Here is a 13,502-nt window from a genome sequence, read left to right as displayed (position 1 = left end):
GGGGAATTGCTAAAAATCACTTTTCCTTTTCCATTAATGGAGATAGGTCTACTAAGCCCCTCATCTGAACAGAAAGGTACAAAGGGTTTAACCTTTAGTCTAACTACTCACTAGATTCAACAGATAATGCTAGTTGCCAATATTATGACAACAGAGAATATTGAGTAGAGGGTACATGTTATACAGTATTTTTTCCTTAACTATTACCAAGCCAGTATTGCATTTGCATTGTCCCTTTTTAGTAACTTTTAAAATATTTGTCTCAGCAGGTGCAGTACCTGCCTAACCTTGTCTGGGTTTGAAAGCTAAGCTGGTTGGGCCTTGTTAGTACTTGGATGGGATCTTTACCTTGTATTATATTGATGACTTTTGAGAAGTAAAAAAAGCAGGTTTGGGAAGCTGTTTCAGAGATGTGAAATATTTAACCATATTTTATGTCAGCCAGGTCATATTCTGTGCATTTGTATAATAGAAGGTGAATGATGCTATGGGGAAAAAAGTGAAATATTTGCTTTTACAGGTAGTATTGCAAAGTTTTTCCTTTAAGATTTGAGCAGTTTCAAGAAGAGAGCCTAATATGTAAGTTGTTTTGTTTCTATTCAATGTTAAAATGATCTTCCTTCCCCAGAGCAAATTCGTTTAAAGAATTTAAGAAAAGTTTATGGAAGATGCCTGTGGTATCGATTGCGATTGTTAAAGCCCCAGCAGAATATAATTCCTACAATAAAGTAAGTATGCTTTAATAAGATTTTTACTTTATAGTTTTTTAGAATTCTGATAAAAACCATATTATTTTAACATTGTAAAATATTTAGAAATATGATAAGATCAGCGTTTGACCAATAGCTCCTAGCAGATAACATTGAAGTTTTAATTGTGAAGAAACTGAAAATTTCTTCACAATTAAATTGTGGACGTGGACTGAATTTTAGGTAATGAAAGAATCTGTTCAGTATCCAACATGCAGTATTTGGGATTCACAGTTCTTTCTGCTTTAGGGAAAGAAAAATGTTTCTGTGATGCAGTGCTTTTAAAATTATATTGTAGAAACCTTAGAATTCTTTATAGGCTGAGGATTCTTCAGTGGGAAGATGAAGTTTCACCCCCCCCCCAAAAAGCCAGCCCACCAAACAGCCTACCTTATGGAGAATTGTTGGGTATATGCTTTTATTACTTAAGATACATTAAGCTGAGTATTCACCGTGAATACTTGAAGGGACTGTAGAATATTGGCAGAAACCAATAGACATACTTGTATAATTCCTTTGGTTTTGAAAGATGTATAGAGATTCTTTTAGGTATTGTTTCCTGTGATGTTAAGTCTTCTTTAAATGTATCTGGATATTTTGGTTGCATGAGATTTCTTTCCAAAATTTTAAATATTTAAAATTGCTTTCTCTTTCACTTTCAATTTACAGAAAAGCTGTTTTGCTTGCTGGATGGGCACTGTTTTTGTTTCTTGCTTACAAAGTGTCCAAAACAGATAGAGAATATCAAGAATACAATCCATATGAAATATTACAATTAGACCCAGTAAGTAGCACTATTTTTCATTATTTAAACAAAATTTGACACTAAATTTAAATGTTGCAGAGTGGCCCTCAGTGGAATATCACATGCTAAGTCTGTCTGTCTGTTCCTCACTCCACAGACCTTCTTCAGAAGGAATTTAGGGACACATGGAAAAAGGAGGGAAATCTGTACTGCCAGTTGTGTTTGCCTAATAACAGGCAGCATTCAGCCAGCAGAGAGATGCTGAGTTATTTTTTTATTTGAAAAGTCATGTGTATTAAGAGTAGATGTAAATGATATATTTAATTTTAAATATTTCATTTTTGAATCTTAGTCACATTTTGAGCTTTTGAAAAGGCTATATTATTTGAAACTCTACATTGAATACCTGGCACTATTTCATAAAATGAAGTACAGGTAGTCCTCACTTAACAACCACAATTGGGACTGGAGTCTCGATCATTGAACAAAGCAGTCATTAAGCGAGACATCCATGTGACTACTTCGCTCAACAACCGCAATTCTGGCACTAATGACCAGTTGCGGTCATTAAGCGATCTCCTGCGTCGTTGAGTGGATGAAGTGAAAGAGCTGCCAGCTGAAGGATTTCAGCTTCACACGGACCTGAAGTCCTCCCAGCAGGCAGCCCTTTTGCTCTCAAATATTTCTGCAGTCTGGTGAAGAGTTTCTCTTACCCTCTGTGCATGGAGGAGAAATCCTTCATGGGGCTGCAGGAATGGAGCTGAAATCTTCAGGATTTGAGCTCTGTTCCTGCAGCCTGCTGAAGGGTTTCCCCTCCCCTCTGTGCACAAAGGGGAAATCCTTCCGCTGGCTTCAGGAACGGAGCTCAAATCCTGAAGATTTCAGCTCTGTGCCTGTAGCCCCATGAAGGATTTCAGCTCCCCTCTGTCCCCTCCGCTTGCAACCTTCCCCTGCCAGCTTCCCCACTGACTTTCTGGGGAAGCCAACAGAGAAGATTGCAGATGGCGATCACATGATCGTGGGGCACTTGGCAACTGGTTGTAAATGCGAGCTGGTTGCCAAGCACCCGAAATGCAATCATGTGACCGCAGGGGGCACAGTGCAATGTTTTATGATGGCCAGAAATGCTTTACGGCCATAAAGCACCCTTTCCAGTAGCCTAGAATGGCCATTAAATGCCCGGTTGCAAGTTGAGGACTATCCGTAAATCAGGCATGCAAAGAAAGCAACAGATTTGCTAAAGAATGCCATTTGGCATTAAAACAGAAGTGCAGTTTAGAACTAAAGACAATGGGCCCAAGATCTGCCTTGCAAATTAAATGAATTTCAAAAGTTTAAAAAAATAATACATGAAGCAATAACGTATATCTCTGAAATTACAAGTGGCATTCAGTTGTGCCTGCCCATGTGAGGACTTTTTGCACCTTCAGTTATATTAGGAGGAAGTAATCCTTTCATCCTTCCTCCATGTTACCAGGAAATTGGGGGACCCTCCAAGATAATCAAAAAGATGGAACACTAAGAAGAGGGGAAAATGGTTGTTAGCAAAAAAACAAAAAACATTTCTTATTTGTCACCTTCTCTTCTGTAATCAGAGGCAACTGCTAGATAAAAATCCTGTCTTCAAATAGAAGGAAATGAACTAGTTTCCCTCTTACAGTGGTTGTATAATTTAATATGCTGATCACCAAAATAATTTAATAGTCAAAAGCAAATGTGTACACTTTCTTTTTAAAAGTTGGATAGTTTATTTAAATGATAAGTTTTTAAAAGGTGCAAGTCAATTGTGAATGTAATTCAGTTTAAGTTATGTTCCTGTATTTATTTATGTAGGAGTAAAGGCCACTGAACAATCTGGTACTTATTTAAACATTTGGAGAATTTTTCATTTTTTAAAAGTTTTATTTAGCTATGGTTTCAAAAAAATTCTCAATGCTTGGGACTTACCAGATGGAATTTAAAGTTTGCTTTATAAACTTTAATTTGAAGAAAGCAGTGTTAACAACAGTAGCAGATTGGTAGGACTGTATCTTAGAATACCTTCCAGTGGGTTTAGATCTCTTTTGGGACTGATAGGGCTTTAGAAGAAAGCTAGAAATTGAAAAATCGAAAGCTAGAACTATGCTAGAAATTGAGCAAGTGGCTGTATCCCTGTTGTTTTGCTGGACTTCTCGGCCACTATTGACCATAATAAATTGTAGTTGTCTCAAACCATTGTCTTGGTGTAATGATGAATTGTATGTGGGCTATGAAACTAAGTTTTACAGTAATTCAGGCAAGCCAAAGGTCCTTTGTCAGTAGTATGAGCTAATATGGGGTTTGTTATGCATGTTCAGAATCAAGGTGTACTGAGTTCAGTGGAACTTACTTTCAGGTAAATAAATGCAGATGGTTGCACCCTTTATATGCTCCATATAACTAATATGAACCTCTTATTTTAATAGGGTGCAACAGTGTCAGAAATTAAAAAGCAATACCGTTTGCTATCGCTGAAATACCATCCAGATAAAGGTGGTGATGAAGTTATGTTTATGAATATTGCTAAGGCTTATGCAGCGTAAGTTTCTTAAGTTCTGTTCGTAGGAGGGAAAGTTATTGTAAGCAACGTGAATATATGCTAATGCCATTATTTATATGTTTGAGCCAGTTTGTCTACTTACAACAGTTGTTACAATACAGAATTGATTTTGTTTCCTTCTCAGTATATAAATTGATTTGTGATTCTGGTTTATAAAACAAGCAAAGATCTAAAGTCTCCTAATCATTCAGAGCAGATTTCCATCCATATAAGGGCTTCAGAGGAAGGGAAAAATCAGTGTACTGTAAATTATTTTCTCCCTTCTAGCATCAGAAATGCACATTTGTACCATAGAGGAGCCTTTTTATCACTGGGGATAATACTAGATCACTCCCATTTCAAACTGCATTCTCTCCTCTCCTGTCCCAGTTGGTTGTTGTCACGGGAGGTTACTGTTACTAATTGGTATACTTTGATGATATTCTTGCATGCTGTTTCTGAATGTATACTTTGCCCTATCTGTCTGCTGTGCTGTTTCAGTATGGATTATCCTGGGGATTTAAGTTTTTATGTGGCAAATCTTAAAGCTTTTCTTTGAGCAAGGAAAACGTGCACCTTTGAAAGAAGCAGTGAGGTACTTTCTAACATAATTGTGCCTCTTATTTTGTAGCTTAACTGATGAAGAGTCTCGAAAAAATTGGGAAGAATATGGCAGCCCTGATGGACCACAGGGTAATTCTATAGTTTATTGTGCCATGTCATAATTTATGTAGCATCCTGACTTTTGCTCTCTGATTTGTGCTATCAGCAACATTATTCATTTTATATACTGTGTGTGTACAGTTATATCATTTATCTTTGTACTACTTATTTAGGAAGTTTTAACTGAGAAGTTTTGATAAGCCCCAGTATTTTGTGGGCTAACTTCAATGTCACTCATGCCTCATTCCATTATTCAGTCTGTTATACACCAGTGAATCCCATGTTATCCAGAGAGCCAGCTTCATAAACCTTCATATGTTTATTTGTGCATTTTGCTTGTTAGATTACAACTTCACGTAGAATGTTGTTCAACTTGCATTTTTGCACGCTACTTGAGAATGATAGTTCTGATACACATACAAAGTCAAATTGAATTGCAGGCATTTCATATGGCCAAAATTTGTTGTTATGAGAACATTCTGGAGAATTTGGAATACCTCAGTTTCAATTTCATATCTACTATAAATTCATATTTACTGATATTTCCAAATCAATCAACAGCTTCTCATGGAATAATTATACAGATTCCACTGCTTACTGTTCCCCTATGGGTGAGTTGAAGGGAGGTTGTTTACATAGTCATGAAAATCAGGGTTAATGCACTGTTGTGCTGTCCTGAGTTGGCATCAGCAGCATGATGAACTTGTTCTAAAGTTACCTCTCCATAATAAGCTACTCAGTTGTTCAGAGCTAAGACCAAATTGAGTATGCATAATCCATTCAGTTTGTATATCTTCCCCAAGAACATGATATTTGCAGTTGTTCTTATAGCCTTCTAGGTCCTAGGGATGTTTCTTTAAAAGTGGTCTTACAAGCTCACCCTTCAAAATAGGTGGGATTGTCTTGTTATATAGAAAAGCATTTGTCATTTCTTACACTTAGCTTGGATTGTAGTTAGTTATCTTTCAGGTCATCTGTACTTTTACAAATCAGTACAACTTCTTTTCATACTATGGGTGTCTCTTGATCTTAGAGGGACCATTTGTCTCCTGCTATTTGTGAAGGAGTGTTTATCTCCTTAAAACCCCAGGGCAGATGGGAGCAAGAAGACCATTCCTGTAGTTGGATCTGCATGCAGATATGTACCACAGATAGCGCTTATTTAAAAATATGATTTTCAGTTTTTGTTTAATAAGGGAAAGCTTACGATGTAAAAATATATAATATACCCAGTTTGTATGACTGGAAGAATTTATGTAAGTTGACTATATTGCCATATTTTATAACCAATTTTTTCATGTTTCTTGCAGCTACAAGCTTTGGAATTGCATTGCCAGCTTGGATTGTGGATCAGAAGAATTCTATTTTGGTAAATCAACTCCCAATGTGGCTATATTAAGCTGAAATCCTTAGTGCAGATGATGGTCTACAGATAGAGTTTTTTAACAGTCATTTAGAGAAAAAATGACAGTCCATTGATGTGCGTAAACTTTGGCTTTTCTGTTGCCAGCTTTGGGAAACTTAGTATTTATCCTACCCAGAGTTGTAGTCCAGTTCTGTATAAAGAATTAGTATTCTTCCTTGCTTTGGCTTTTAATGGTGGAGTGTACTTTGCCTGTGATTTAACTATAGTGAATCCTTGGAGGCTTTCTTTTATTGCCGGGAGGCAAAGTAATGTAGTATGCCCCAGTGGCAATTTGACTTTGCTTACCCTGTTCTGCAAGATACAGATTTTTGTAAACACATTTAAATGCAATCTTGTCACTTTGCCATGCTGCAGTGGAAGGAAAAATGCCTGAACTGCTAAGCTTAGCATGGGAAAATTCCTTCGTAGATATTTAGTTTGAGATTTAATTGCATATATCCTGGGGTTAGAATAATCTACTCCAGTGCTTCTCAAATTCCCAGAATTCCCTAGCAAGCATGCTGGCTGGGGAATTCTGGAAGTTGAAGTCCACCCATCTTAAAGTTGCTAAGGTTGAGAAACACTGATCTAATCTATGCCGTGAGCACATGGATTGCAAACATGACGTCTATTCCTATTGCTGCTTGCCTTCTTGAGGAAAGAGATTAAAAGATAATGGTATCACACTTCCTATAGTTTCAAGTCCAAAATATATGAAGTTCTAAAATAATGAGATTTAAACAAAAATGCTTCGAGTGACACGGTACTTGTTCTGATACATATAGGCTATTATCAGATATTTTTTCAGATAGAGATACAAATATATGATTCCCCTCTGCCTTTTTCTTAATTATTTGAAATTAAAAATTTCTTTTTTAGAAATGTTTTTCAAATTTTGATGTTTTATGTATTTATATATATATATATGGTTTTAATGTCTTGTGTGAGTTGCCCAGAGTCCCCCATTGGGGGGAGATGGGCAGGGGAAAAATGTAATAAATAAATAAATATTAAATTAAAGTGACAATTGCAGATATGTTATTGTAGTCTGTGTCTATTCTGTGTTGTTTATCTTCAATAGTTAAAAATTTGTCAAGTAAAATAGTTTTTCTAGCAGATTGGAAATCTGGCAAGGAAAATATAGAGGAGGAGTCTTTTAAAATATGATTTGATTACTTCCTTGGTTCCTGAATTTTTTTCTTTCAGTGCTTATAGGTAGTAGAACATGCACTGTGTGCACAATTATTAGGCAAGTATTTTGACCATATCATCATTTTTATGCATATTTTCCACCTCCAAGCTGTAGAAACCCGAATGCTTATTGGAGATAAGCATATCAGGTGATGTGTATTTGTGTAATGAGGGAGGGTGTGGCCTAAGGAGATCAACACCCTATATCAAGGTGTGCATAATTATTAGGCAGCTTCTTTTCCTCAGGCAAAATGGAGCCAAAAAAGAGATTTAACTAACTCTGAAAAGTCAGAAATTGTAAAAAGCCTTTCAGAGGGATGTAGCACTCTTGAAATTGCTAAGATATTGGGGTGTGACCACAGAACCATCAAACGTTTTGTTGCAAATAGTCAACAGGGTCACAAGAAATGTGTTGAGAAAAAAAGAGGCAAATTAACTGCCAAAGTTTTGAGAAGAATCAAACGTGAAGCTACCAGGAACCCATTATCCTCCAGTGCTGTCATATTCCAGAACTGCAACCTACTTGGAGTGCCCAGAAGTACAAGGTGTTCAGTGCTCAGAGACATGGCCAAGGTAAGGAAGGCTGAAACTTGACCACCACTGAACAAGACACATAAGTTGAAATGGCAAGACTGGGCCAAGAAATATCTAAAGACAGATTTTTTAAAGATTTTATGGACTGATGAGATGAGAGTGACTCTTGACGGACCAGATGGATGGGCCCGTGGCTGGATCAGTAACAGGCACAGAGCTCCACTTTGACTCAGACACCAGCAAGGTGGAGATGGGGTACTGGTATGGGCTGGTGGTATTACAGATGAGCTAGTTGGACCTTTTCGGGTTGAAGATGGACTCAAAATCAACTCCCAAACCTACTGCCAGTTTTTAGAAGACACTTTCTTCAAGCAGTGGTACAGGAAAAAGTCTGCATCTTTCAAGAAGACCATGATGTTTATGCAGGACAATGCTCCATCGCATGCATCGAAGTACTCCACTGCGTGGCTAGCCAGTAAAGGCCTCAAAGATGAAAGAATAATGACATGGCCCCCTTCCTCACCTGACCTAAACCCTATTGAGAACTTGTGGGCCCTTCTCAAACGGGAGATTTACCGTGAAGGAAAACAGTACACCTCTCTGAACAGTGTCCAGGAGGCTGTGGTTGCTGCTGCACAAAAAGTTGATTGTCAACAGATCAAGAAACTGACAGACTCCATGAATGGAAGGCTTATGACTGTTATTGCAAAGAAGGGTGGCTATATTGGTCACTGATTTTTTGTTTGAAATGTCAGAAATGTTTATTTGTAAATTTTGAGTTGTTTGTTTATTATTCTCACTTTAACAGATGAAAATAAATGAGTGAGATGGGGGAATTTTCGTTTTTCAGTTAGTTGCATAATAATTCTGCACACTAATAGTTGCCCAATAACTCTGCACACATAGATATGCTCCTAAGAAAGCCAAAACCTCACTTTTACTTTCTTAAATATTCAGGTTTGAGGTTTATTAACATTTTGGATTGACTGAGAGCACTGTAGTTGTTCAATAATGAAATTCATCCTCAAAAATACAACTTGCCTAATGTGCATGCAGTGTACAAAAAGATGGCTCCTCTGCCTATGTAGGCATTTGTGACTTTATTACAGTGTTTCTGATATTTCTTTTCATACTCCCTAGGTTTTGCTGGTGTATGGATTAGCATTTATGGTTATTCTTCCAGTGGTTGTAGTAAGTATTGTTTAAATCAAGAGTGAAAAGTACATTTCACAAAGTACAAAGTACGGAAATGCCAAACCCTGTGTTCACAGAGTCAATCATCCCAACATTATGATGATAATAATTTTCTAACCATGCAGCTCACATTTACACCTATTTACATATGATCTGTGTAACAAATTTCGGGTATGCCTGTGATCGTTGATTATTCAGACTGTGTGGTCTCCAGTTTTTTGAAGTTTGTCATATGTTATCTAGGTTCTATTTTTGGCTAAAACAAAAGGACTAGAATTGGAATTCTGAGTGTTCAGAGATGTTGAGTTTCAGGAGGAAATGTTCTGTATTGCTCCTCTGTATAGCTTATACCAAAACACAGAAGAATGTGTTTTGGATACTTTTTTAACATACAGATGATGAAGCATGAAAATGGATGCTCGGTTCTCTGCAGAGCAGCATTGACTCAATGAATGCATTATGCTTTTCAATACAGAGGGTTAGTATTTTAAGTTTGTCACATTTCCTTCTTTGCAATCATCTTGTTTTCTGTTTTTCCTGCTTCTTGGCATTATACTACATGATTTAAAACTTTTATGCAACATAGATTCCGTCTGTCTTTTAACTTTTGATCCTGCAATGTCAGTTGTCATCTAACAGAACTGCTAGAGTTTCTGTAATTCATTGCTTTAAAAAGAATTATGCTCTGGCAATCACAGAGGATCAAAATTGGAGAAAATAGTTGTATATTCACTGCATTTGTGTATCATTAATAGATGTCAATGTTTCTGTCTTAAATGACTTAGGGTTCTTGGTGGTATCGATCGATACGTTACAGCGGAGACCAGATTCTCATCCGTACAACCCAAATTTATACCTATTTTGTTTATAAAACCAGAAATATGGATATGAAGAGTAAGTGTTATGTACCAGTTAAATATTAACATATAAATTTGTAGTTCTGTAGAGATAGACCTATATTCTACAGAATGTTTGAACTTTATGTACTAGGTTTTCTATGGTATGCTACTTGATTTCTTGAGAAGAATATGGGATTAAGGTGCTAAGCCTGTGAACAGGCTGTAACATTTGAGGTGGAGTTGGTTAAATTAAATTTTCTCTTATGAAATATTCCTCATCCTAGGAAGAAGACCAGATGACTAGATTAAACCTGAAAATATTTTATAGAATGTATTTTGTTGTTATGGGAGAGAGTCAGTTATGCAAATCCTCTTCCTCTAGCACTCTGGTACAGTTGGGATACAAATTCTGAGAGACTTAAGGCACCAGTTTCACCCTTTAAACCCCCCCCACACACACACACACAAAAGACCGGAAATGTCAGCCTTGTCATGGTGGCTCCAGTTTTTTTTTGAGTCCTAGCCCCGCCTTAGGCATGAAAGCCGGCTGGGTGACTTTGGGCCAGTCACTCTCAGCCCATGATGTCAGGTTCGTGCGACAAGCTGGTCGATCAGTTCCTGTCACAACCAATGGATCAGTGTTTGGTTGATCCAAAAAAGTGGATCCTGCATCTGCAGGAAGGATGCTAGGATGAAAAACAAAACAACCAAGGCTGGGTTTGCATAGCATACAAACTGACACAACCCACCAGTGAAACCATGAAATCATCAGCCATACTCATAGTCTCCAGGCGCAGCGGGAAGAGGAAGTGTTTCTCACAAATTACAAAAAGTTACCCACCCCTGCTTTAGCATATCGAAAAGTCATACTAAAATCCAAAGTTGTTCTTATTCAAGAACTGCTGCCCCAGCACAAGGCAACTTTTTGCTCACCCCTCTGGGACAATGCCAGCACCTCTTTTGCTCCCTAACACAATTCTCTGGATGTAACCATGCGATTATTTCAGTACAGTAGCTGCATGATCAGATGGAAAGAACTCTGTATAGACTGTGACATCATATCTGGTTTTCAGATAATCTTCAGGCTTAAAAATGAAGTTCAGGGCACCAACAGAAGAAAGGATAAACAGGTTGAATTATTGATAAGTAAATGTAAGGAAGATACCTATTATAGGCTTTATAGTGTAAGCCTCATACAACTTTGTACTATAGAAGAATAATGGGATTATTAATGTTTCCTGTGAAGACAATGTATATTGATATTATAAGGGTGGTAACAGAGACATAATTTTAGCTGGTATTTCTTTTAATTGTCATCCATCTTGGATCTTAAAACAATATACATAGCTACCGTGGAAAAAGTCCCATTGTAAGATTTCTGAGTACCCATGCATGAAAATAGTTGTCTAAGGTAGTCATTTGTCCTTGCTTCTATAGTGAGAGAATGATCCTAAGGTATTTGTATTATTTTTAGTTATTTGTTGTTGATGAGTATCTGAAGAGAAAGTGGTGGATAAAAATCTTGCTGGGACAGATTTTGATAAAATCTTTATATACATCTTAATCCTTTTTGCATATTTACATTGCATTTATATATTTTCTCTGCAGGACTTACAATGGTTTTAGCAGGAGCTTCTGAATTTGACCCTCAGTATAATAAAGATGCAACAAGCAGACCCGTGGACAACATTCAAATACCCCAGGTTTGTTATTAGCGGAGTATGTTTTTCTTCATGTGCTGGTACCAAATATTCTTCAGTTACATTCTTTCTCTTTTTCATTTTCAGCTTATCAGAGAAATTGGCAGCATTAATTTGAAGAAAAATGAACCTCCACTTACTTGTCCGTATAGCTTGAAAGCCAGAGTACTCTTACTAGCTCACCTTGCCAGAATGAAAGTTCCTGAGACACTTGAACAAGGTATTTTGCTTTTAGAAACCATGATAGTATAGAGCTAGAACAAGAACTTGAAATAATCTTGTTGAATTTCAAGCTTCATACTTGTTTTTGTTCAATATGAGGTAGTATTTATTTTGATGGCAAGGAAAGGTGTGTACTGTTTTTTTTTAAGTTCACAAAAGGGATTCAGGTCTTAAGCACAAAGCCAATTGTGCCTTCATCACATACATATTTGCGGTAATCACTGATAGAAATTTGAGTATAACAAAGCCTTCACAGAAGTGGCTGAAATCTACATATTTCTTAAACCAGGTCATACATGAACTAATTACTTCTGCAGACAGTCCCTTTTCTGCTGCTTCACTCCTCCCTCTGTATGAATTAGGAACCTCTGTTAGCCGTAAATTCCTGTTAAAGGACAAACAAAAAACTATAGTAAATAGCTTCTAAACAGCTATTCAGAGGCTGTCAGCAACAGAAAATTATGCTTAATTGTGACTTCTAGATTTTTTTTTACATTACTTGCTTAAGGGAAAAGCCATGGCAGCAAAAAGAGTGTGTGTGTGCACGTGCGCGTGTGCACACACACAAGAATAGTGAGTTTGTGCATATCTTGATTTACATCAAAATTTGATCATTAGAATATGTAGATATTGGATGAAACTTACTATGTCCATCAACTGTTAAAATAGGTGCTGTTGGTGGACAGATTCCCTCTTCCTCTGCAGTCTCAGGGGCCCCCCAGATCTGCTCTAGAGGATTGAAACACCCTTCAGAGCAGATTTGGAGATAGTGCGGAGGTACGTAAGGGGGAAGAGAAGATGGGATATCCTTTTGCAGAAACAGAAGCTTGCTTGCATAATGCCATATGGAACTTATATAATGCATATGACAGAGGTCTCTTGGTAGCCATATAATGATGAGAAAGCAAAGACTATAGTCATGTATAGTATTCACTTATGCACAGAATTGCTCAGTTTTTCCTTTCTTGTAGATCAACAGTTTATCTTAAAAAAGTGCCCTTCTTTGCTTCAAGAAATGGTAAATGTAATCTGCCAGTTAATACTCATGGCACGTAGCCGTGAAGGTAAGTCCTAACCATAGTTATATACTTGTCAATACTATAATATTTAAAATTCTATAACCTCTCTATGAGACCAAGTAACATGAGGAAAGAGTAACATTGTACTTACTTTAACTTTCTTAAATTAAATAGCTTAAACTGAATTGCATTAAAGCAGTCTTAAACTAGAGCAAGAAATCTGATATATTTTTTAAGTTATTCCTTCTCTGAGTCCACCTTCCATTTTCACTACAGTACCCAGTCCTATAGTTCCTGGGTGTTCTACAGGTAGTCCTCAGTTAACAACTTGTTCAGCAACCATTCAAAGTTATGATGGCACTAAATGAGTGGTGGTTATGAGTGGTCCTCAAAATTCCAGCCATTCCAGGACCTCCACAGTCACATGATCGTGATCTGTGGGCTTGGCACCCGGCTTGCTCTTACGATGGTTGCAGTGTCCCATGGTTGTGACCTGTGACCTTTCCTGCTGGCTTCTCACAAGCAAAGTCAACGGGGAAGCCAGCAGGTAAGGTTGCAAGTTGCTCAGGTAAGTCTCCCCTCCCCCAGCCCCTCTGCACTCACGCCACATTGGCTACCCACACACCCTCATGCACCTTCCCTGAGCCTCGCAATGCTTGTGCTGCGCCTCCTTGGCTATTGGTG

The 13,502-nt window shown here is 37.4% G+C and overlaps 1 protein-coding gene across 1 annotated transcript in view; it reads left to right on the top strand.

The window, feature by feature from the left end:
• The window catches only part of SEC63 (SEC63 protein translocation regulator), a 35,366-nt gene that overhangs the window by 8,243 nt on the left and 13,621 nt on the right, over positions 1-13,502 (top strand). Inside the window, exons 2-11 of the mRNA XM_007423353.4 lie at positions 629-728; positions 1,419-1,533; positions 3,939-4,051; positions 4,683-4,744; positions 6,025-6,083; positions 8,985-9,035; positions 9,824-9,932; positions 11,486-11,580; positions 11,665-11,797; positions 12,771-12,863. Of these exons, the coding sequence (XP_007423415.1) occupies positions 629-728; positions 1,419-1,533; positions 3,939-4,051; positions 4,683-4,744; positions 6,025-6,083; positions 8,985-9,035; positions 9,824-9,932; positions 11,486-11,580; positions 11,665-11,797; positions 12,771-12,863 (930 nt within the window). The remainder of the gene's footprint in view (positions 1-628; positions 729-1,418; positions 1,534-3,938; positions 4,052-4,682; positions 4,745-6,024; positions 6,084-8,984; positions 9,036-9,823; positions 9,933-11,485; positions 11,581-11,664; positions 11,798-12,770; positions 12,864-13,502) is intronic.

The sequence above is a fragment of the Python bivittatus genome, unplaced genomic scaffold, assembly GCF_059951505.1.
Source record: "Python bivittatus isolate LINGU-HERP-01145 unplaced genomic scaffold, Pbiv_v1 ctg000020_np1212, whole genome shotgun sequence".
Classification (NCBI taxonomy): domain Eukaryota; kingdom Metazoa; phylum Chordata; class Lepidosauria; order Squamata; family Pythonidae; genus Python; species Python bivittatus.
The sequence above is the reverse complement of the archived record's forward strand: the minus strand, read 5'-3'. Positions and strand labels throughout refer to the sequence as shown.